This window comes from Choloepus didactylus, chromosome 15, assembly GCF_015220235.1.
Source record: "Choloepus didactylus isolate mChoDid1 chromosome 15, mChoDid1.pri, whole genome shotgun sequence".
Classification (NCBI taxonomy): domain Eukaryota; kingdom Metazoa; phylum Chordata; class Mammalia; order Pilosa; family Megalonychidae; genus Choloepus; species Choloepus didactylus.
Window position 1 is genome coordinate 11,301,671 of NC_051321.1, and position 25,411 is coordinate 11,327,081.

The 25,411-nt window shown below is 49.5% G+C and overlaps 1 protein-coding gene and 1 long non-coding RNA gene across 8 annotated transcripts in view; one reads left to right on the forward strand and one right to left on the reverse strand.

Moving 5' to 3' along the window:
• TACC2 (transforming acidic coiled-coil containing protein 2) overlaps positions 1-25,411 on the reverse strand; it is a 221,079-nt gene that overhangs the window by 108,349 nt on the left and 87,319 nt on the right. For all 7 annotated transcript variants that reach the window (XM_037803966.1, XM_037803961.1, XM_037803964.1 and 4 more), the window contains exon 6: positions 6,380-6,505. In XM_037803966.1, coding sequence (XP_037659894.1) covers positions 6,380-6,505 — 126 coding nt within the window. The remainder of the gene's footprint in view (positions 1-6,379; positions 6,506-25,411) is intronic.
• Positions 5,694-9,753, forward strand: LOC119510001. The gene is made up of 3 exons (XR_005211795.1): positions 5,694-5,763; positions 7,645-7,702; positions 9,365-9,753. It is a non-coding gene; the product is annotated as an uncharacterized LOC119510001 (long non-coding RNA).

Here is a 25,411-nt window from a genome sequence, read left to right on the forward strand (position 1 = left end):
TCCTCGAGGACGGGCTATGGCAGGTCCACAGCCTCTTCCAGCCTGGACCCCCACCCCCCACCAAGTACACACACACACACACACACACACACACACACACACACACACACACGCCCTGGCTCTCCTCAAAGCCAATCCTACTCTCCAGGGGCCGTTTTGGGGCTCCCTCCACCCTCCCAGCCGCTGGCCCCAGGCTGCCTTGGCCACACCCTTCCTGCTGTCCTGGTCCCATCAGCCAAAGCCACCAAACAAATGACTCAATGGCTCATTGATGAGGGGGCCTCCACCCTCCTCCTGGCCCACCCAGCCGCTGGCTCTTCCCTAGTGGGCAGGGAGGTCAGGCAGGGCCGGCCTGACAAGGAAATGCATTCTTTCCTGTCAAGCCCAGCTGGATGAGGCTTCAGAATCCTTCTCAACACCGATTCCTAGGGAGCCACTACCAGTGGATCAGAGTTTGCCATTCCTGATTTAATTACCAACGTCCCCACCAATCAACAGCTACTGGTCCCACTAACCATTTGACTTCAGTCTCCACCCACACACGACCTAAGAAACACGGAGAATGTTTGCCTTTGGCCTGACAGCCACCAGCAACTGTTGTCCTTCTATTCCCTGTTCAGGGCTTTTGAGTCCTTCTTAGCAGGTCCCCCACTGAACTGATAGCAAATTTCAGAGATCAGCTGGCATTGCCAAGTTAAGCCCCTGTCCAAGGACAAACTCCAGAGTGACCCAGGCTGTCATGGGAGGGTGATAACGGCCCCCAAGGTACAGGCCGAGGATATCACGTCCTGTCGGGCCAGATGGATGACAGCATCTTATCTCCCATTTCATATCGCCATCTGGAAGGTATTATCAAACGGCCCTTCTGCACAGGCCTCTTTATTTTTCTCTTCTGGCCTTTCCAAGTACACCAAATCACATAATAGGGCAGGCCTTAAGGCCAAAGACTGAGCTCAGACTGAAAGTGAGACGCAAGCTAGCAAAAGGAAAGTGCTTTGAAATGGTTGGTTTGGAGAATTAAGCTCGGTGGAAACAAGCGCTGGACAATCAGCCCCGTGGAGACCTGGATTTCATAGTGAGCCTCAGTATCGGGAGACACAGCACATACCCCCAGAGGCTGCCTCCACCAAGCTCCAGAGCCCAAATCTGTGCCAAGAGAGACCTATGAATGGGCTGGCAAATCTTAGGTCCAGCCAGCTAGATGCATCAACAGGTGACAGTCATGTGGGCACGTGAGCACATGAGCACATGAGAGATCCCTAAACCATCACTGACCTTCAGAGTTCTTGCAGTGAGACGATCCCCACACAGCTTGAACCCTGAACTGGCCTGTTAATTCCTTCCAAGCACAGCCTTATCCTCTTTCCCTGTCACAGAGCGAGTTGGTGCTCAACGAGAGAAATTATGTTTATGCTTGGCCCAAGTGCAACTTAATCAGAAAGGAAAACATAACTTAAGCAAAAAGTCATAAACACTGTCCCAAAGCAACAGGAGACACTTTGGTCTCATTGGACCATCAGACCACTGATTCCCTCCATGTTCGCCAGCAGTAGCTTGGGTCCCCCACCCAGGAGCAATATTCCACCCTGAGTACCCCAAGGCTGTGCCCGAACGCAGGAGCTGGTTACAGACCAAGGGAGACTGAGCTCAGATATCCAGGACTGCACCATTTATTCAGAAAGTCAAAATCTACACAGATAAAGCAGCTTGAGGATCATGAAAATCCAAAACAAAAACAAAGACATGTTAGTTTGAACCATATGGAATTGTCAATATTTGATAATTGCCAATTTGGTGATTTCTTGTGGTTCAACCTAAGAGCAGCCAGATGGACACTTGAGAGTCAATGCTTCTAAACAAATATATAGGGGCATCCCCAGTATACTCCAGACACTGGCCATGTTTAAATAAATTTGCCTTATGATCATCGAAGCACCTCTTAAACAGATTTTTAAATTCAGAAACGACTTCTGAGTGATCCCTTTTCTAAATCAAAAAATAATGATCCTTCACCATAATATTTGGTTTCTCATAAGGTATTTAGTATTTAGTTTTTAATAAGGTGCTTGCTTAGATAAATGCTCAACCAGCCTTTTGAGTCAGTTGAACCCACTCAGACACACACGTAGATGAGAGACAAAAGAACTCACAAGGCAAACAGATAAAACCAAAATAACCACGTGATTTGGGAACAAGAGAAAAAACAGAAGCTGTAAGTCAAGATACTTTCCCTGTGCTTTCAACTTCTGAAAATTTTAAACTCCGTTTCTGAATTTGGAAAGCCTCTACTGAGACTGACACTGAGCAGAAGCCACCCCCGCTCCTGGCTGTTGTGTCCCTGGTCGGAGATCAGAAACTTCAGCCACTAGCTGCTGGGTCAGATGTCTCCAACCTGGACCTGCCAGCCCTGAGAGCTTTTCAGCCAGACAGGCGAGGGGAAAAGCATCAGGGCAAGAGTGACTTAACCCCGTGGTTCTCAGTGCGTGGACCCCAGAGCAGCAGCAGCAGCAACAGCCAAGAACATGCCGGAAATGCAGAGTCTAGCCCCCCACCCCCTCTGACCTGTGAATCGGAAGCTCAGGGGGTGGGGCAGCAATCTGTTGCAAGCAGCCCTCCAAGAGATTCCAATGCACACTCCTGACCCCACGGACAGGAGTCAGGTGAGTGGCTTTCCAGCTGTGCCCAGCTCAGTCCTCAAAGTCTGAGAAGACCCCTCTGCTATGATTCTAGACTGTGGGAAAAGCACAGGGCGTTCCTGGATATACCTGGAGCACTCCATTTTACCCTGTTTAAAAACTGGTGGTACAGCTGGGAGGTCTCATTTGGAAAATAATTATGCTGTTTAAAAAAAAAAAAAAGTTTTAAAACTACTGAAGTGATGAGAGTCTGAGTGGCTATGAACAATTTAGTCACTTGTAGAATGTTCCAGAAGTTCGGGCCCAGGCTGCTGTGTCATCTGGGGATGCTGCAAGCAAAACAGAAGCTTAACTACCTAAAGCAGCTTCACAGGCTCTTTCCTGAGGAGGGAGCGAGTTTTGATGTTCTCCAGCGGCTTTAATAATAGAGAAGGGATGCCACAAAATCCCTTTCATTTTGAGAACTGCCTCATTTTGAGAAGGGTGTCTTCTCCCTCTTCTCTTGAAAGAAAGACTTCTTGGAAGGATAAAGCAGCAGAATTAGTGGGTGATGGGCAAGGAGGAAGAGATGCTTGTGCTCTGTTTTTCCTCTCAGTGCTTAGAGCAAATGCTCCCCCCCCTTTTTTAATAACTTAAAAGTTTTAGTAACTTAAATTTATTTTTTTTTAATTTAAAGTACCAGCCCTACTTCTTTAGGGAGGCAACACCCTCCAGGGACCTTGGGGGCCTTCTCCTCCTCTCCCATTTCACCCTTGGCCTCTCCTCCCCCTACTCTAAGTGGAGCGTGGAGGGGGAGTCTGAGGGGGGTGTGGGGGTGGCCACTGTGGAGGTTAAAAACCCCAGCCCTGTGCACTCAGAAGGCCCTTCTGAGTCACTCCAACAACCGCCAGGGTAAGTAGTCTGTGGAAGCAACTGGTGACCAAAGCCAGCTCCATCCCCACTCCTCAGAACTGCCTCCTTTCCACCAATTTCCAGTAAAAACAACTAAGACAACGCAACTCCACACAGACATACAATAATCCTAGGAGGGAACAAATTGCTCTCTCCTTACTCGAGCCCCCCCGCCACCCACCCCAGGTCTCTGCCCTCCGGCTCTTGGTTTTAATGGCGTCTTCATGAGGCCCCGTCTGGAGTCTGGGCAACTTCTCAGCACTGATAAACCTACTCTTAGCCCTTGGGCCCCTTCTGCACTCTGTGATCACTCTTGGTCAGAGCCATAGACGACATGACATCTTCATTTCATGTGGTGTCTTCTTTAGACTTGAGAGAGGCTGGGGTGTAGTGGGATTCGATGAGGGGGGCATGTAAAGAGGAATCCTGGCTTCTCCCACAGCTCTGCCAGGGAAGAGGCCCGTGACACTTGCTTCAAATCCCAGCTCTGCCACTTCCTACCTTGAGCACATGGACCTCTCCGAGCCTCAGTTTCCTCATCTGTGAAATGGGCGTCACAAAAGAATCCCGACCGCACAGAGTTGTTGAGACACTGAGGCCCTCAGCCTGACATGGCGCCTGGAGCCTGGGAGGGCCAGTGACCATGAACGTGAGCTTTCAGGGCAGGATCACCATCATTGACATGATGTTCAAACCACGCAGTCTCGGGACTGGGCGGGGACTTTAGAACACTGCCCACAGCCCCAGCTGGACTCTGTCCATCCGAGGGTCATCCAGCCAGGTCTTCCTCTGTCCCCCGCCCACAGAGCCTCCTATCCCCGCTCTGGGTCTCGGTTCACTGGGCTGGAAAACGAGTGCCTCGGATGAGACTGGTTTCTAAGCTCCCTTCCAGGTTTCACTAAGGGAAGGTGTCCTGGGTTGAAGGGTGTCTTCCCAAAACTCTCGTCCACCTGGAACCTCAGAATGTGACCTAATTTGTAATAAGGTCTTTGTAGACATTAAGGATCTTGAGATGAATTCATGCTGGATTTAGGGTGGGCCCTAAATCCAATGGCTGGGGTCTTTAAAAGAGAAAAGAGAAGGAGACTCAGACGCAGAGAGAGCCAGAGAGGGAGGCCGCGTGAAGACGGGGGCAGAGACCAGAGGGGAACGGCCACAAGCCAAGGGGCGCTGGAGCCACCAGAGCCGGAGGAGCCCAGGAAAGTCCTGCTGAGAGCCGAGGGGGACAGTTCCCTCCTGGCACCAGGATTTGGGACTTCTAGCCCAGAACTGTGAGAGAATAAGTTTCTGTTGTTTTAATGCGCCCAGTTTGTGATAATTTTTTATGGCAGATCTAGGAAACTAAGACAGAGGATGTGTCCCACTTACTTTAGCCAGGGGTCCCTTGACCTTCCTAAAACAGCGAGGTCAGGAGTCAGATGGGAAGGTCACGGGGGAGGCCCAGGAGAGGCCTGGAGGGGAGTGGTTGACTTCCCCATGGAAGCTTCTGTACATTCCTGGGGAGCTGAGAACCTTGGTTTCTAGCTCGTATTTCTCCTTTTAAAAAAAAATTAACTCATAATTAGGAACTCCCAGCTGTAAAATCGACATTGAGAATCCTAAACTGCATATACCTGATTTCAGCCTGGACTTTCCTGCTGGGTCAACCACCCCCCCCCCCCCCCAATTCCTCTTCCATTAGGCGACCTCCTCCCAGTTTATGAACGGGCCTCTCCAAGCCACCTGTCGCCTGCTTGTAACCCGGGGCTGACACCACGGGGAAAGGCGGCCAGGAAGAGAAGGGGGCAGCACCCACTGGCCCATGGGCAGGCGGGGGGTGGCCCTCCCTTCCCCACCCTCTAATCTAGTTCAATTCCACCAACACTCCCGGTGAGGGAACGGGGGCTGTGGTTCCAGAGGTTACAACTAGCCCAGCTGCTCCCTCCAAGAGCTCCCAGTCAAACTGCGGAGATGGAGTTACAGAGAGAGAATTTGGGAAGGGCAATGGGGGGGGGGGCAGTTCAAGGAAGGGGCTCCTCTCACAGCCTGGGGAGAAGGTCTCCCTGGAGCAGGTGACACTGGGCTCCAAGCCTGAGGAGGGAAGGGACCCTTTCTGTCTATGGTTTCCCCAGAGCTCTGCAATATCTGACAAAAAGCAGCTGTTTTTCCAATATGATAATAGGATTCAAATAAATACACATAAATGAAGTCTGGGCTGCACCTTGAAAGCTGATTCTGAGAAAATTGGTTCTAAGAGGTAAGCACACAGTCCTCAGACCGAGGGGGAGGTAAAGCCTGAGTGTGGGGTATACACAGTGCACTGTGGGGTTGCTGGAGTGTGGGGTGCAGGGCAGGGAGGCTGGTGGGAGTGGATGGAGCAGGATGGGACCCAGGCCTCTTTGCCCAACAGAGAAGCTGGGACCTGCTTCTGTTCCCATAGCCCCCTCTCGGGTCCTCTTTCTCTGGCCACCACCAAAAGACAAAAGAACATAAGACGCTAGCCCAGCTGGTGCCTCAAGAGGCCAGAAGGCAGCTGACTGCATCTCTCCCTGGAAAAGCATAAAGAGCAGGTTTTCTCTCCTGGAGGACTTGTGTTTTAAGTATGGGGCCTGAACAATGCAAGGGAACAAATCTCTAAAACGGTCTTGGTTGGGGGAAGTCAGTCAATATCCTCTCAGGTCCTACCTAAGGCCCCGTGCAGGGGCCCCAGCCCGTGGCACACAGCTGCGCAGGACAGGTGTGCAGGCCCCACCTGTGGGGTGGAACTGCAGGCAAAAAGAGGAGCAGGGGAGGGGGGAGGGCAGGGAGGCAGCCTCAGGGATGGGGCTCTGGGGTCCCCCCCCCACCAGCCCCAGGCCCAGCCCCAATCGTACCTCTGGGCTGTCAGATCCGCAAACAGCTGGCCTGTGCCATCACCATGGTGGGAAGGGGCAGCTGAGAGTGGGGTTTCCAGATCTGTAGGGACAGCCGGCCGGATGGCATCTGCCACTACAGGTGCACTAGAGAAAGGAGAGGGGGGAAAAAAAAGACTCAGAAATGTTCCTGCAAGTTTTAAATGTTCTTTAACAGTACATCTCATCTGGACCCTGTCCAGGGCCTTGGTTTCCCTTTCCCTGAATGAAGGATCCGGACTAGATCGGTGCAAAAGTGTGGCCCACCGATGGCACCAGTCCACGATGAGATATAAGTACAGAGACCCAGAGTCAGTGTTTGGAAACATTTATAGCAATTTCACAGAATTATTGTATGTCTATTCAATTTAATAATAAAAAATCAGTGCTTTTGTTTTGTAGGTCTTGGCTGGCTGTTCTCAAGCAGGGGCAATTTTGCCTGTCAGGGCAGTTGGCAATTTTTGATTGTCATAACTGGGGGGTGCTCCTGGCCCCTTGTGGGGAGAGACCAGGGCCACTGCTAAACCCTAAACCCCCTAAAACACATGGGATAGCACACCCGTCCCCCTGCCAGAGCCTACTAGTGCCCAGGTTGAGAAACCTTGGCCTTGAGTTTTGTTTCATTTTTTTAGTAATTCATTTAATTGTATTCTCGAATGTTTCAATTTGTAATCAGTTATAAGTTAATAAACTACATCATCTTTATCAGTTGACTGCACCAGACAACCTCTAAGAGCAGGCTGGCTTTCTGGGTCCAGGTAGACCCAGGTCTCGGGGACACTACCCTGCGGGGGGTGGGGGGATGCACATCGGGTCACCTTGCAGGGACTCCCCCCAGTTCATAATCAGTTACTACTTACTATTTCATCTGTAGCCACCCCCTCTAGGGAGGTCTGTGAGTGGCTTTCTTTCTGCTGACTCCGAGACAGCTACCTTCACTCCCTGGGCAGCTATTTGCCAAACTCCAATTCCATGTTAGGAATTTAGTGCCAAACAAGACAGACGCGTTCCCTGAACTCACAGAGCTTACAGGGTCAGGCAAGAGTCAGACATTTTTAAAAAATGGCTGGTTGTGTACTAACAACTGTAAGAACTGCTAAGAAGGAAAGGAACAGATTTTACGCCGACAGAGCATAAAATAGGAAGCTCGGACCCAGATGGGGGTCAGGGGAAGCTTCCCTGCGGGGCGGTGAGTACGTGGAGGCCTGCTCAGTGATGCACGTCTACCCATGCTTACTCTGTGCCAGGTGCTGTTCCGAGTGCTTGCAGATGTCACCCTATCTGATCTCACAACAACCTTATGAGGTGGGTACTACTACTGCCATTTCACAGAAGAAACGGAGGCTTGGAGAGGTTGAGTAACTTGTCCAAGGTTGCACAGCTGCTAAGTGGCAGGACCAGGATACAAGCCCCAACCTGATTCCAGAAGCCACGTTCTTAACCACCCCATTTGGCTGCGTCCCAAAGGCTGAGAAAGAAGAGAAAGGAAGAGTGTTCCCAGCACAGGGAGTCACGTGGCTGAAAGCCCTGAATCAGGAATGGGTTTGGCACTCTGGGGAACCGCGGAAAGGTGGGCCGCAGCCAGACCCCAAGGCCAGGCCGAGGACCCAGGAATTCATCCTGAACCAAAGGATCAGCCCAAAGCGTCTATCCAATGTTCAGCCACAAAATGCTGCTCGGGGCATCCAGATAAATGAGGGGCTGCGAGGCCCCAAGTGAATTTTCCAAAACTATATTCTGAATATGACAAGAGGAGCACATGCATGTGCCCACGTTGTGCTATTTATTCTCCCGGATCCTCTGATGTTTCCTTCTGCCTCCCATGGCTCCCACCCACCATTCTAATCCCCCCAGAACTTGATACTGGAGCCCTCTGACCACACCCAAGGAGTCACAGAGAAACTGGGCATAAGGTGAAACGAAAAAGGAGCGAGCTTAGAGGCAGGAGCTCGGCAGAGACGCGGGATGTCTTTGTTAGATCACACTTTGGAGAACTCTAAGCTACAGGCAATACCGACTTTCCAAAGTCATAAAATCTGAGTGGAAAAACAGGGCCCGGGAGTTTTGGCACCACACAGAGAAAGCCATAAAAGACTTTGTTCCCTTTGACCCAATCATTCTACTTATAAGAATTTGTTTCAAAGAGATGATTAAGAATATGGGCCAAGAGCCTGATCACAGCTGAAATCATAGTGGCAAAAAAAATGAAACAACCAGAACATCCAACAGTAGGACACAGTTAACCGAATTAAGGCACATCCATAGAAGGGACTGATTTGCAGCTATTTTTAAAAATAAGATGAATCTCCATGTATCTAAATGTAAATATGTCCATTATTAATTGAAAATAGGTTTAAAGACTACTGAGAGCACAATCCGGATTTTGCATGAATGTGTGTACCTATATATATATATATATGTTTTTACTTGTGTATATGTATATGTATACAAAGGTATATACACATACACAAACATGCACACAGAAAGCAAGCAACAGGGAAATGAATAAGCAAAATATACACCAAGGCAGTAACAGAGCTTCTCTTTCAGTAGTGGCATTATGAGTGCTTGTTTTTCCTTCTTTGAATTTATCTCTATTTGTTAATTTTATGCTGAACATCTGTTTTATAAGTGAAATAAAGAAGAAAACATCTTTGAGAAAAAGTAGAAGGGCTAGAGCACAACTTCATAATTCATGAAAGCTTTAAGAGACGGGACCAATCAGAATAGCACCGTATTCATCCCCCATTTCCATATTCATATTTTCCACTCTGAGGACTCACACAGGCAGCCTCACACAGCAGGAAACACAGCCCCACCTCACTCCTGGACACCAGTGGAGAAAAGCAGGGTCCCAATAGAGAATTTCTTGGAGGACAGACACCTGCCCTTCTTTTAACTAGTGGGGATGGAATTATTTTTCAAAGTATATTGGACTCATCCTTGATCTTTTTTTTTTTTGAACAGAGAACCGGGCACATAATTTAACAGCTTCTCAATGACACACGGTCAGCATCATGAGGTCTATGAGGTAAGGGAGGAAGCATGAGCTGGCACTAAGAAAATAACTGTTTACAAAGTTGAGAGGCTGATTTGGGTCCTGCCCTTCTTGGGACCTTGGCAGGTGACTTCTCTGAGCTTCACCTTTTCCCTCTATAAAACCAGAGGCACCGGACAGCTCAGCCATCGAGGACTCTTCTGAAGTCGTCTCGTCCCTCCCTCCCAGCTGTCACTCCCGCTTACCAACTCACCTGTGTCCTCTTGCTACTTTATCCCTTCCAGTTCTCTGTTCTAGCACACTACGGAATAAGAAAGCTGGCTGAGGATGTTAGGACACTTTGTATCAAGAGTCCATGAGCTCAGAATAAAGGACGATGAATCTTTCGGACAAAATAATTATTAAAAAATTTTAAAACACATATGGGTGTGCACAGACATTAGGGCAAACTGTATGAAACTGCTGGGGGAATGTCAGTTCCACATGGTGATCAGCCCTGGGCCTCTTCTTTCTAACTTCCTCCCAATCCAGTTATCTCCAGACAGAGAGCCGACTTCTGGGTAAATGGAGGGCTTCTTAAAAAACAGCTCTTCCAATTACATAATAATGTAGATTACAAGGGGTGACAGTGTGATTGTGAAGACCTTGTGGATCACACCCCCTTTATCTAGTGTATGGATGAGTGGAGGAATGGGAATAAAAACTAAAGGACAAATGGGGTGGGATGGGGGGATGATTTGGGTATTTTTTTTCACTTTTATTTTTTATTCTTGTTCTGGTTCTTTCTGATGTAAAGAAAATGTTCAGAGATAGATTGTGGTGATGAACGCATAACTATGTTATCATACTGTGGACAGTGGATTGTATATCGTGGATGATTGTATGGTGTGTGAATGTATTTCAATAAAACTGAATTTAATTTAAAAAAAATAATAAATAAATACAAATGAATACCATAAAAAAAAAACAACAAAAAAACAGCTCTTCGCTGACCAACTGTAAGAGGCTATAAATGGATCATAAATTCCACTAGGGGTGGCACTGGGGCTGGAGTGACTGAAATATTTTTCAAAGGAAAAATAATCTGCCAGAGATTTCAACCATCAGCTGCTGCCACCAGCTGCTAGGGCCAGCCCACAAAAATTTAGTCAGGCCAGCGAAGGGTTGTTCGCCGCCGGAATGTCACGGAGAGAACTTGTATCAACAAGTGCTTCTCCAGCAGGCCGTGAGTCACCCACCTTCCTAGCTGAGGCAGAGAGAGGAAGACATCCATGTCCCAGCCTAAAAAGCCAGCACCTGCAGTTCTACAAAGACGAGCAGTGCCACAGAAAGAGCCTCACGTCAGGGAGCGGGATGAATTAAATGGGGCTCAGTCAGTCCAGGGGTTCCCAGTCCAAGTGCGAGTGAGAAAAGTCAAAACTCAAAAGCAAGCAGAACTGTAAACAGCCATAATGAAAGAACAAAGGCCACAGGGAAACAGGGTTCTGTCAGGCCAGGACCACCTGGGAAGGCCCCGTGAGGGAGGTAGTTGAAGCCAGCCAAGGGCTTCCATAGGCAGATGTGTGCAGAGGGCTTTCCAGATGAAAGAAAGCGTCTCCCTCCCTCTCTCCCAGTTGGAAAGCTCCTCCCCTGCCCTCCCTCCTCTCTCAGAAGAGAATTCACATCTACAAAAGGTGGTTAGGCTACAAAAAGCTAAAGGCTGGCGAACACTCACAGGTATCAGATAAATACAGTTTCTAGAGAGCAGTGAGTATGAGTGTGTGTGAGAGAGAGAGAGAGAGAGTGTGTGTGTGTGTGTGTGTGTGTGCGCGTGTGGCCACCCATCACAGCTGTGTGAGGGAAGGGACATGATTTTGGTTTCAAACATCTAATTGGCTGGAAAGTGGTATTATTAACTGCATGCCTTGAACACAAAACCACCTGCATTATTTCCTCATCGTTAAATGGACTCAGTTGTTCAGTTTAAGTACATTAACATCATCCCACCTAACAGCATCTATGAAATCTTGGTTTCAATGTGCTACTTTTACTTTTCTCGACTGTAAACTGAATCACATATAACTATTAAAATGACTGCGCAGCACTTGAACTCAGGGCAAGCCTGGCTGGGGACCACACCATACCTGGAAAACACTGGTGCAGCTCTCACCGATGAGCCGAAACAGAGCCTTGCACTGTTCACCTCTGTTCACCACTTTTTTGAAAAGAGAAGCAGGGCCTGCCATAAATCATCAGAATGGAATCTTGCGAGACCTCGCAGCCTCGTGAGTGGATTGCCAGGTATGAGGTCAGCGTGCCCCGGCTGGCAGAGGTTAGACGTCTTAGCGAAGGAGCTCCTGATGTTTGGGGCACAGACACGTGCATCTTTCTCACATCTGCCCCCATGCAATTCTGAGACGAAACCTTCCTTTCCTGGAGTGGGGAGCAGATATCCCTGAGAGACGCTGGAGCCCATGTCAAGGAGAACACAGATATTTTCTACTCCCACACACCAAAAAAAAGCCAGCAATTTAAAGATTTATCTTTCAGTTTTAAAAAAGCAATTCTTCTTTACAAATACATAGCTGTTTACATTTGCACAGCATCTCAGCTTTGCCAAATGCTGTCTTTTATGATTCTCCATAATCCCAATGAGGAAGGCAGACAGATTGTCTTACAGAATGGGAGACTGAGGCTCAAAAACAAAGTAACCCAGCAAAGAAGCTCAGTGGCCAGAACCCAGGCCCTGTGCCACCCAAACTTGTCCACTTTGCAGGACGCTGCTGTCTGCAGTGGGTCCACCCTCCAGTGAGCACCACACAGAGGTGGGGAGGCCTCCAGGTCAGCTGGGGGAACTGTGGCCCCATCATAGGGAGGGACCCACCTACCTTGTTCCCTGTTGGATTTTCAGTCAGCAATGCCAGCACTTACTGGAAAGAATGAGTCGACCTCAGGTAACCGAGTTCCCACACTGAGGCTGGAATGATGTGGCATTTTATAGTCACTTAAAATTGAACACTTGTCCATTTCAGTGGTAAGCTGTGCTTTTCATATTTTGAAGCCATTTTTTTAAGGTCTCAAAAATTTTCTCATATACTCCTAGAAAGTCCTGGGCCTCAGCACTGGGCCTGTGCAGATGAAGGAATAAAATGCCTTCTCCACCCCCTCCAGACAGCCCTGGCCCAAATCCCAGTACAGCAATAAATAGCTGTGCAGCCTTGGCGGGGGGGGGGGGGGGGGGGGGGGGGTCTCTCAGATCCTCAGTTTCCCCATCTGTCAAAAGAAGGCAATGGCAGTTCCCAGCTTGAAAGGAACACTGTGCATGTGAATGTTTATATAAGCCAAGGGCCTGGAAGCGGGATGTGCTCCATAGATGACAGGGCCCCTAATCCAAGTACATCAGGGTTCCCGTTTTCTGAACATAAAACACCAAAGTGCACACGCCCCTCCCTTCCTCCTGCCTCCCTGTGCAGGTGTGCACCTGCCCTCAGGTGTGTGCAGGTCCTTTACCGGTCCCAGGCTCTAGCTGACTGTCAGCAGGTGTTGCGGAATAAAAATGAATACAGGTGGCAGCAGGCACAGGATGCTGATGTTTATGAGCACCCGATATGTGCATAGGGCAGGCCCTTCAACCCTCGGAGCAACAGGTCACTGACCTCCCACAGAGGAAACTTCACTGGACCCAAGGCCACACCAAGCAGCCGCCCTGGCTCCAGGTATCACCGGGACTCTGCAGGAGCTAAGCCCCGGAAGCAGCCCCCTCTCTCAGTGATGTGGAATGAAAAGAGGGGCTGCCTCCCAAGGACAGAGCACTGGCAGCAGCTCTAAACACCAAGGGACCTTGGCAAGGGGGACCCTTCCCCTCCCAAGGCTGCAGGCACCCCCACCAAAAATTGAGGGTTTGGTCTCTAGGGTTCCGTCCAGCCCAGTGAGTCTGTGATCTGAAAACCCGGAGGCTCTGGAGGGGCAACTCCTTGGCCTGGCTTCAAAAAGATGGCTTGGAAGCAAGGACCACCCTTGGCTCAGCCCTGGCCCTGAGGCTGCCTGGGCACAGCCTTGCTGGCCTGGGTCCTCCACCAGGGCCGGGCTCCCGTTAGGACCTATGGATGGGAGGTAGGGAGTGGCTGACCTGCTGCCTCTCAGCTCCGGCTCCCCAGGAGACCTGATGGTAGGAGAACCCCTACTGTCATTCTCACATCTCTCAGGGTTAATGGGTCCAAGGACTGAATCTTGTTACAAGCTCTAAAGGGAAGAAGTTACCTAGGACAGGGCAGGGAGATAACAGGCCAGGCTGAAGCCATTGCTCTTTTCAAAAGACAAAGAAACAAATGTAGTGTGTCAGGGCCACAACTCAGCCAGGTACTGGGAGAAGCTGCACGGCAGGTGAGTGGTAATGTAGCCGCCTGCCTGATCAGAGCTGCACAAAGCCAAGGGACAGTGCCTGCCAAATGGGCCAGCACCTCCAGGATCCAGGTCCCAGCCAAGGATGCTGCTCTCCCTAAAGCAGTGCATCAAATCATCTGCACACACTGGACACAAAAATCAAGCTGAAGAGTCACTGGGGTGGGTAGGGCGTCACCCTGCAGAGCATGGTACAAAGAGACAGCTGGATCCTGGCCTGAGTCCGGCTCTGCCACTGAATAGCCACTTGCAGCCCTGGGCAAGTGCATTAAACTCTTGGAGCCTCAGTTTTGGAACCTGTAAAATGGGCATAATTATACAACTTGAAAGATTTTAAAAGAAAGAACAGGGAAAAAAATATATGTGAGGCATACAACAGGCTCTCCACAAATAAGTAGGTGCTCAATAAGTATTTGTTGAATGCATGAATGCATGGAGAGTAGTGATAATGGAATGATACTAATAGCTGCTGCCATCAGATCTTTCTAGCTGCCACTTAACTCAGGCCAGAACGAGCTTCCCCTCTAACTGTTTCAAGCTGAGAGCAAGGGACTCGGCTCACAAGCAAGCTGAAGCCTGAACAAATGCCACAAGTGTTTTTACTTAGACAAGTCAGAATTTTAGTTGTTTTCTTTTTAAACCTCATCGATGCATCAGTATCTCATCACAGTCACAGATGTTCCCTGATTCCAATACCAAACAGTCATTGAAATTCCCTCCATACACTCTCCCCTACACACTGAATGCAATGGGAGCAAAGCCTTGCATTCTCCAGTTAAAGAGAGGAGATGATTCAAAATGTCACCAATCCAACAAGCAATGGCTGAAAATATCTTCTGCCAAGCGCAGGACTAGGTGCTGAGGCTGCAGAGGAACGAGGCAGGGGCTTCTCAGCCCTGGAACCGACCACAACTCAGGCAGCGAGAGACAAGCAGGGAGCTGCAGAAGGTAGATTCCTGGGCAGGGTGACCGGGCTGAGCAAGCGTCAGTCAAGGCAGGAGAGGTGAGACGTGACCTTTCCCTGCTGGCGTGAAGCAGGGAGCTGGGAAGGAGGAAGCCCCAGGCGGGAGGGAGGGGTGTCCTGGCCGAAAAAGGAGGAAGGGAAGGGATGCTACTGGCTCCCAAATGACCCTGACTCTCCTCATGCCTCTTCTCAATTGGGAGGATGCTGATGATGTGAAACCAGTCGCCACGCCCCCAAGGCGCTCAAGCACAGGGACGGGCCCCTCTAAGTGACACTGGGCTGCCTCTTAACCTCAGAGGATGCGGCGTGGCCGCCGTGTCAGGCTGGGAGGAAAGAGCCACCGTACAAAGCCGGGTGAGATGGAAGCCAACAGAGCAACTTCTTTCTCTCTCTCTTTTTCCCCCTAGATCTGCTATCTGTGAGCAGAACTGACATGTGTTTCATACCCTTTTATTTTTACCTGTTTTCTAGGGAAGGTATAAATGAGCAATTAAAAGGGAAAGTGACAAAATAAGGCAGGGGCAAAAAAAGGGAGCCCAGTTAATCAGCTCCCATGAATAAGCAGTTCCTAAATAAGACAAAACTGTGTGGACTGGTAGGCTTCCGTCTTTAAATTTAAAAACAATAATAAATAAAAATAAGCTGTGGGAAATGTTAGGGAATGCACCTCCCCCAAACAAACCCCTTCCATTGTAATGAGGTGAAAAGACTAACAGTACTTTCCACTGGCACAGCACTTTACAGTTTACCAAGTACTTACATGCACAGGGTACCAGCGGCTCTGTGAGCCAGGTGTTAAGGCAAAGGAAGCAGTGACTCAGACACAGTTAATGACTTGCTCAAGGTCACACAGCTGGTAAGAGGTGTGGCAGGGTCTCCAATACAAGATTTCTGTCTCTAAATCGGGAGCTTTCTTTATACTGCCCTTCCCCCACCATCCCATGGCAAATAAGTCCTGGGAACTTTGTTTTCTCTTAATTGGCAGCACTGAATACATCTGCTAAATGACAGGCTGAAACAGTATAGCAGAGTAGAAGGAGGGGCAGGCAAGGGGCACGGAGCTGACGCATCCCGTCTGAAATGAAACCTCCATCATAATTGCTCTGTATTCCCTCGAGCATTTCACTTGTCCCTGGGCTCTATTTTTAGACATACTTCCCTAAAAACTTTTGTTTCCCAGGTCTTCTTTTTTAAACCTCTCTTTCTCCCAAATGATTTAATGATCCTTGGGATGACTTGTCATCCAGCTGAGTTGCTGTGAAAATGATTTTTGATGTTTAAACAAAAGGCTGTGACCTCAATGGAGGAAGTTGGGGGGCAGACACAACCCAGCCACCAGGACGGATTTCACATGCCTTGGACACAACTGGAAGAGACAAGGGGACTCCAGCCTTCAGCCTCCTCCTTCTTAGGATTAGTCCCTGACATTATCACCAGCTTCCTGAACATTCTCCCGATTATCTGAGCAAAAGGTGCAAGGGCCTGATAAACCCAAATCACAATGAATCCAAGAAACTTTTGCTCTTGGCTGTGGAACCAAGTCCCAGGAGAGCACGCGTGCACACACACGTGCTCTCCATCCAACCTGCATTCTCCCCCAACCTCACCCAGACCTGGGATCTGGCAAGCCCACAGGCCCCCTTCTCTCATCCTTCCAATTAGAACTGGTCTCTCAATTCTCCAAACTGCAGTGGCCTCCCCAGGGGGTGCTTTGGGCATTTTGGGTGGGTCAATTCTTAGCTGTGCAGGACAAGTCCCATGTACAACATCCCCGGGCCTCACCCACCAGTCACTGGGACAACCCCAAACATCCTCATCCATTTCCAGACATCCCTTAAGTGGGCGTTATCCTCCATGGCAAAGTCTACCGAATACATGTGCGCTCAGGTATTAAACACAGGGGCACATGGATCCCTCCTCAAAGGCAAGGACGGTGTCCTATTCAACTCAATGACCACTTACGCCCCCGGCTTTGTGTCACTCTTGTGGGGTGGGGCTGCAGACCAGACAGGGTTCCTCCCCCAAGCAGAGCCTGTCTCCATGGGAGCTACTAACGTAACTGACCACAATGCCAAGCAGAAGGAAACCCAAGAGGGAGCAGGCCTGGGCTAAGCCAACACCAGGCCAGGCACCCAGGGTCCTGGGTTCGAGTCTCACTCTGTTGTGTGACCTTGAACAAGACCCTGGACTTCTTTGAGTCTCGCCTTTTTCATCTGTAAAATGAAACCCTGATCCTTAAGTTTCCTGCCAGCTACAATGGTCTACGCATTTAAGCACTAGCGAGACAAAGGGGTGGGAGTGAGAGGAGCACGAGGTTGATTCTGGCTAGGTTTCACCGGGGAGATGCCATTCGATCAGCGGATTTCTGTGAGCAGCAACACCGACACACAAATAATATACATCGAAGTGCGTCATCCTTGGTTTGAGGGGCATGCCAGTCGATCCTGAGAATGAGGGAGTAACTTTTGACAAACGGCAATGTATGAGGCAAGCAAGAGGTCCCGGGACACTGAGAGCTGGCTGTGGTGTCAGTGCAAGGAGGGTGGCTGCTGGCCTATTTCCTGCTCGATGCTCCTCGGAGGGGACTGCCCGAGCCCCGTGGGAATGCACTCCCTCCCACCCACCCCAGCCAACTGGCCCCCTTCCTCACAGGCCCTCTGGCCTGGGTCTCAGAAAAGATATCCTGAGGGATAATTCTGCAGGACTTCCAACAAATGCTTTCCTCAGCATGGCACCTGCTGTCAGAATGGGCCCCTTAAAACACGGGTAAAAGAGTGTTCCTACACCAGACAAGCCCTAAACCCAGAAGTTTAAGAACAACAATCAGATGCAGCCCCCTTCCCCATGCTGTCAACACCCCCTTTCAACATGAACAGGTTAGGGTGCTCACTGCCAAACACCCCTGAAGATGGAGAAAGGGATTAAGTGAGAGGAAGGGGCAGCAACAGACAAGATAAGATTTAACAAAGGTTTATGAATACTGAAACTTTATATAAATATATATACATGTATATATATTTAGATGCTGGGGTGTTGGAATAGCTGGAAGGAGGTAAATGATACAGTGGATCTGGAACCTATAACATCCTTTGAAATTTTCTCTATAGCAACTTGTTGAATTGTGCTTTGAAAGTCTTCACCTTTCTGTATATACCGTATATTGCATAATAAGGAAAGAACTGAAACTGTGGAACTGTACCCATAACAATTTTTGAAATTACCTAAATAACTGCTTGTTGAGCTGTACATGGCAAGTTGACACCTTTCTGTATGTATGTTATATATTATAATGATGGAAATAGCTGAAGTTGTGGAACTGTGACCCATGACATTGTTTGAAATTTGCTCTCTACTTAAGTCGTACTTTGAAAGTTATCACTGTTATGTATATATGTTAAAGTTCACAATAAAAAATGCATTAAAAAAAATCCTGTGAAGACTCAACTTTCAAACCTACACATGAATTTGAATGGATGAAAGCCATAGACAAAATACAGCCTGAGGACATGGTCTCCACAGTCATTTCTAAATATAATGAAAACTTAAAATGTGGCTTCAATGGGAGCACCACCAGGAAACCAGAAAGGAGGGAACTCTCAGCTAACAGAACCAAGCCTTGCTCTGGCGTAAGACAGATGCTAAACTGCACTGGGATCCGGGATTTTCCAGGTGCTGTCACAGAACGGGTGTGAGACACTCAAACACACGCACGTCCATGTATGAAAGACATGGGCGCATACACGCTCACCCTCCAGGCACTAAAGACCAGTGAGGAAAATCTTCATCTTCTGTTTCCACCTCCCAGCTCACCAGCCCCAAGAGACACCTATTTCTCAGGAGACATTTCATTTATGTTTCAACTTGCCACCACATTTTCTTGTCCTAGCATTTAAGGCAGAGCCAGAAGAAGGAGATGATGATGATGATCATGTCATTTTAGGAGCAGGCAAGTATCAGGAACCCCAAGGGTTCACAAACATTGCAACCAATGCTTCTGCAGGAGCGTGGGGCAGAAAGCGCTCTGAGCCCGGGCAGTGCGGCACAACACTTCGGAAACGGCATCTCCTGGACATCCTAAGTCCGCGAACACTCGGGGCGTCCGGATCGCGGGAGCCAAAGACGCCAAAGAGAAGCTCGGGCAAGTCACGTGCTGCGCCCGAGCCCAGAATCGCGCTCAGCCCCGCTGACGTAACTATTCGAGAATTTAAAAGTCCCCAACTCGAAGGAAATCCAGGGCAGAGTTTTATGGCTAATCCACGCTCCGCCTTGACCAACCGGGGGTGCCCCTGCGCGACCCGTGGGACAACGGAACTCGGAAAGAGCCCAGCCGGGGCGGCGCGGACCCCAGCCGGGAGGGGACCCCAACCCCAACCCCGGGCGCGGACCCCGGCCGGTTGCCCTCAGCCCCGGCGGAACGAGCCTCCCGAGCAGAGACCCCGGGCCCGCCGGTTCTCCCGCAGTCACCCTCCTCTGGCCGAGCGGACGCAAACGTGTGTTTAGCCACTTTCCTCCCTAACCAGTCCCTGTTGGGGAAAGACGAAATGCGCTTGGGCTGGCCCTCCTCACCCGCCTTTGTCTGGCGGCCAAGCTCCTGGGGACGCCCGTCCCCTCCCTGCCCCAGGGGCGCCCGCCCGCCGCCGCCGCGCACTTACCGGCCCCGGGCGATCGCGGACGGCCTGGCCGGAGCCGCCTTCCTCCGGGGACGCCGCTGCCCAGCAGCCCCGGAGCGGCTGAGCCTCCCGAGCCCGGCCCGGGCGGCGGCGCCTCGCGCGGAGTCTCCGCGGCCCGGCCCGACCAGACCCGGGGAAGCAAACTTTCCCGGGGCAACGGCGCGGCTTCCCCCAGGGCTCCGGGAAAGTTGCCGCACAAAAGGCCAATGACTGGGAGAGCGGCCGCGGCCCGGCAAGGCTCCTCCCCCAGCCCCCGGCACCCGGAGCCGGGCAGCCCGCAGCCAACTGCTCGCGCTCCCGGCCCAGGAATGCGCGGGGCGGCCCCGCGGCGCGCCCAGAGCGCGGAGGGGCGCACGCGGAGGCGCACCCACTGGCCCCGAGGCCGGAGAGCGAGCGGCAGGCAGACAGACAGGCGCGCGGCCCGGCTCCGGGCTGCACTGCAGACTTCTTCCAGGAGAGTTTGAGTCACAAGTTGTTACCGTTCTTAGATTTTCCGCGGCGTTTTCCACTAGGCATGGCAACACGGACAAGGCTCCGGCGCGTGAGATGACAGCCAAGGCAAGGGACAGGCCGGGTGGCCCACCCGCCCAACTGGCCGCGGAGCCTCAAAAAGAAGGTGGGGATGAAATGGTGCTTCGCTTGTTCCCAGAGCCAAATTCTGGCTCTTCCTTCTTCACCTGATTAGCTCTAATGCTGTTCCAACACAGATCCTGGGAGCGGACTGCGCTCTACAGTTTGCAAACTTGTCACGCCGGCTACTTGGCCATCCCGCCCGTCTGAAGCCAGTGGCGCTAATTCTAAACCACCTCCTGCTGCCCTATTTCTAGGGGAGCTCGTGTGTTTCTATTGGTTTGTGAGGTGTTTTTTTTTCCCCCTTATAGAGCCCCAAATTAACTTACGCCCCTGAAGTGACACTTACCTTCTGCACCATGGTAAAGTTATAACCTTTTCTTTCTGGAGGCAGACCCCAAACAAGAAGATCCCTTCACTATATGTGGATACCAGGCTTCCTGTTTCAAGTTTAGTGTCTAGGAAGGATCGCTATATTTTATATCCTCAGAGACCAAAGGGCAAGAGCCTCACAATGACTCAGTCCTTCATTTCCTCCTCTTAAAGCAACAGATGCCCAAGATTTGGGCTCCAAATGAGGATTCTAAATGAGGAGTCTCTGTGGAATAAAGAGACTTGTACTGCCTTCCACTAAAATATTTAAAAAAGAAAAAAAAAAAACAAAACCACACTTTCAGGAGTCTCATTTCTGAAAGGAATTTAAATAGATTCTGTGTCTACATGCTTGACAAGGGCTCTCTGGTAGAGCACTAGTGTGTTTATTTTACAGATGTCATAACCAAGACCCAAATAGGCAAATTCGTTTAAATGTGTGCCTGGTCTCCTGAGTCCTTGTGCCCCTAATCACAGTTAATGCCCACTCATCACCTTGTCAAACGCTTCCACTGGACAAAGAGCAAGGATGAACTTGGGGTGCCGTCACCATCACACGTAACAAGTCCTCCCTGGTTGCCGGATGCACATCCTTCCTGACATAGGATGGCACCGCTATGTTTTGAAACCTACTGGGAGGTTACTTTAGTTGGCAGAGCAATGGCCCCCAAAGATGTTCACATCCTAATTCCTGAAACGTATGAATATATTGAGTTACGTGCCAAAGAGATTAAAGTCATAAATGGAATTAAGTTACAAATCAACAGACCTTAAAATAAGGAGATTATACTAGATTATCTGGGTGGGCCCAAATGGAATCACAGTGTTCCTTATAAGTGGAAAAGGGAGGCAAAAGAAAAGAGTCATAGAAAGAGATGTGAGGATGGAGCAGAGTCAGAGAGATTTGAAGATGCTGTGCCACTGGAGCATGAAGCTGGAGGAAGGGGCCACAATCCAAGTAATGCAAGTGGCCTCTAGAAGCTGGAAAAGGCAAGGAAACGGATTCTTTACTAGAGCTTCTAGAAGACAGTGCAGCCCTGCCGACATCCTGATTTCAGGACCTGTGTTGGACAGAATTCTAGCCTACTGAACCATAAGATAATTTTTATGTTGTTTTGAGCCACTATATTTGTAGAAATTTGTTACAGCAGCAAGAGAAAAGCAACATAGTAGTATCTGGTTGTTAGTGTCCTCGTTGAAGGACCTTAAAAATCTTGGGTTCCGTGAGTCCATCATGCCTCCAGAATCCAAGACCATTCATTGCAGGAGAAGCATTCTGGCCAAGGAAGGCTTGGCCCCAGCACCCCTCAGAGGTACTCTCACATTTGATCAAGGTCTTGGGCAGCTGGTAATCAGACAGAGCCATGGGCTGATGTAGAACATATTAACAAATGGATTCAGGGACCCCCAACATTACAGATGGATTCAAGGACCCCCAAAATTACAGAGCCATGGTCCAATGTAGGACATATTCACAGATGAATTCAAGGACCCCCAACATTGAGATGCAAGTGCTGCCACATGTCAGAGAACAGCCACACCAGAAACTCACAGCCAACCAACACAGTGCTGGTTGTAGCCACCAAAGAAATGGTGCCTGGATAGCAAACCTGAGGCCTCGGCATATATGCATTGCCTGTTTCCTTCTGCTCTTGGACAAAGTGACACAACATCAGTGCAGAGGAGGATAGATGCATGGTTGTGCCCTGTGCCTTGGGATCCCTGGAATCTATGGAAGATGAAACCACAGACAGTAAAAACGTGCCTGAGAAATTGCGTCTATGGCTGAGTCTTTACCATCCCAAGGATTTCTCAGGTCTGCGTAAAGGTGGTCACCTCTGCAGAAATGCCAGTCTGTATGAGCTTTCCAGGAATGCCCTAGTGCAGTAGTGGTAACACCATCTTTTCCAGAGCCCTTGGGTTTCTGGAGTTACCTTGAAGACTACCTGGGCGGCACCCAAAGAATCTGCAACCAGAGTCGTTCTGCTTTATCTGTCATGCCTTGGGGTTCCACATAAGTTTGTTTAGAGAAAAAGTTCATGGGGGGGGGAGAGAAAATATGAAAAACATTGCTTTATTGAGAAAGAAAAAAAAAAAAACTTCTGCTGTTAGAATCCTACAATCCAACCTGAGACCCAAAGGAGAATAAACTTGCTCAAGTTCAGGGTCTGGATAGTGACAGAGCAAGTGTTGGGAAGGGGGATTTTCAAATACGCAAAGTAGAGAGAAGAGTATAACAAACCCCCATGTTTACAGTACCCAGCTTCAGCATTATCATATTAGGGTCAATTCTCTTTTATTCCTATACCCACTTCCCTCTGCTACCTGGATTTTTTGGCCAAAGAAAGAGAAGGGAAGTCTACTGGAGTTGTCTGGAGACATTTCCCTCACTTTTTCCTTAAGAAGAGACAAAAGATGGTGCATCTCTTGCCTTTCAGATGTCTTCTTGCCACTCAGCACTGTTGTGTGAGGCCATGATCCTTGGAGCTGCTGCCTCCAGCTTAAGACGATACAGGAGATGTGAACCAGCACACTAAATGGGTGGGGGGTAGAGGAGAGGAGCCTGGGTCCTCCATGACACCATGAGCTAATGGGATATCCCACCCTGGGAATGCCCAGCCTCTGGACTGCCTATTAGGTAAGAGGAGAAACCTCGGATTACTGAGGTGTTCTTTCCCGGGGTTGTCTTTTACTTGCAGTCAAAGCATCCCAAGAAGACCTTCAACCATGATGTTGAGAACCACTCATTTGGTAGACACTAGGCCTAAGGCTACAGAAAGGAGTGAGAAACCACAAGTAAAGGAAAGATCATGTGCCCAGGGAGCCTTCTGGAATACAAAAGGCAGATCGCTACCTAGGAAATACCCTTGGCCCTGTCCTCCCAGCAGCACCTTGCTGTGTGTTGGCAACTGCCTTTAATACTCTGTTGTGGCAACATAGTTTGCTTTAGCTGAGAAATGGCAGGTTGCATGAAGTGAGAAGCTAGCCTAGTAACTTGTGTCCAAATTCACCTGATACATAAATAATCAATAACTAGTCAAATATTCACTGAGTACCTGCAATCACCATTCCCAGTATTCACAGGGGTATAAAAATATTTAAGAGAGGACGCTGCCTGGACAGACAGACTCGTGCTGGAGAGACAAGAAGGAGGAGTATGGAACCAAGAATACCAGCAGACAGCAGGTGCAGTTGTTCAGAGCAGGAGGAACTGGAGGGTGGGGCATGTATATTTGGAGAAGATATTTCAGGAGCCTGGAAGGGACCTCCATTCTATCCACGGACTCACTTCTTCCCCAGCTTCCGGGGCCACCCCTCACCTATGGGCTTCCAGTGCCATGATTTCATACATGAAGAAATCCTGGAAAATGAATCCAGAGGCTGGAACCAAGTGAGGCCGGCTGGTTAAACTGACAGGGAATATGCTGTACCAAAGAATGGAGGCTAAACCCTCCCTAGACAAAGAACACACCAGCATGTTGCTGGGAGGGGTGAGTCTAAGTTGAAGTTCATAGGTTGATTTTATTGATGGGCACCCAATGGAAGCTTAGGAATGTTGGGGACCAGAATTGACATTTATGAAACACTGAACAAAAAAAGAAAGAGACATAGGTTGGGACAAGAGAAGTAGACTATGCTCTAGGTCATGGGAATTAAACCTCTGCTTGAATAAACCCAGTAAGTTGCTGTGATAAAGAAGTATATGATTAAGTCATTCAATTAAATATTTTTCAGCACCTACAATTTGCCAGGTCCTTCTGGGTGCTGGGGAGACAGCAGTGAACAGAAGAGACAACATCCCTGCCCTCATGAAGAATAGGTTAGAGATAAAAACCAACAACCACATACATTATCAAATGTGAGGCACGGACAAATAGGGTTATGAGCTATTTACTCTTTTAATGTCTATCTACTATTTCCTGAACTACAGCATGGGCCCCTGGAGGACAGAGAAGCAAGCTTTCCACCCCGTAACCACCAAGTGGCTGTGTGGGCCAAGTCTCCACTGTGCCGACCCCAGCCCAGTGCTCATCGCCTCCGTTGGTAACCTACCCATCTCGTGACAGGTAAGGTCCTCTTCCAAGGCTGGCCTCCTCCACATCAGCCACCCAGGACCTCACTGCTCCTCAAGGACCTTGTTCTCCAGCAGGGCAGCATCTCAGAGCTTCACCCAACCACCAGAAACTCACACCAAAAGGGCATTTTGGCCTAGCCTTTATCATGTCACCTGCCCACACTGAAGAGTGGCTAAATGTCATCGACATGACAGCTTAAGCCCTGTCTTCCCCTGTCAATAATCAGATCAAGAAAACCAAAAAGGCAACTGAAAAACTTGAAAAAACCACCACTGTATTAGCTGACACTTGTGAGCATTTACGATGTGGCTGGCACTCTGCTGAGTGCTAACATCCCTTCTCTCATTTAATTCTCCTAAAGATCCCGTGTGGTAGGTCCTGCTGTTATCCCTGGTTGACAAATAAGGACACAGACTTGGAGCAGAGAAACAACTTACCTAAAGGTCATCCAGAGCAGAGCTGGGGTTCAAACACAGGCTGTGTGCCTGCAGAACCCACACTCCCAGCAAGTCTACCGGCCCATGCCACACAAAGGGCTAAACTTATGGTTCTTTTTACACACCATGAACATGTCAGTGGAGAACTATGCCATCAGAAAAAGCAGGACTAGGGCCAAGCTCTCTCATTTGACTTCAGTCTTCATGTTAATAACATAAGCTTCATTTCCTACTGAACTCTGAGGACCTTGTATTTCCCTGAAGGACTCTCTGCTTTGGGCTTCTGACCTAAGTCCTCCCATTACATGAAAGGCTGGCCAAGCGGTGAGGTATGTTCCTGAACTGCTGCTACCCAGCAAAACTCGGTTGTAGGGCCAGAGAGAAATATTCGCAGGCAGGTTTCAGGCCTTCTAAAAATTCAGTCATTACTGCTGCCCACGCTAAGACAAAATGTCAGCCTGAGCCCAGAATACATGCAGGCAGTGTGTGGGGGCAGCTTTCCAGTTGGCTCCAGCCTCGTGCAGAATTTCTAGACGTGGCCATGGAA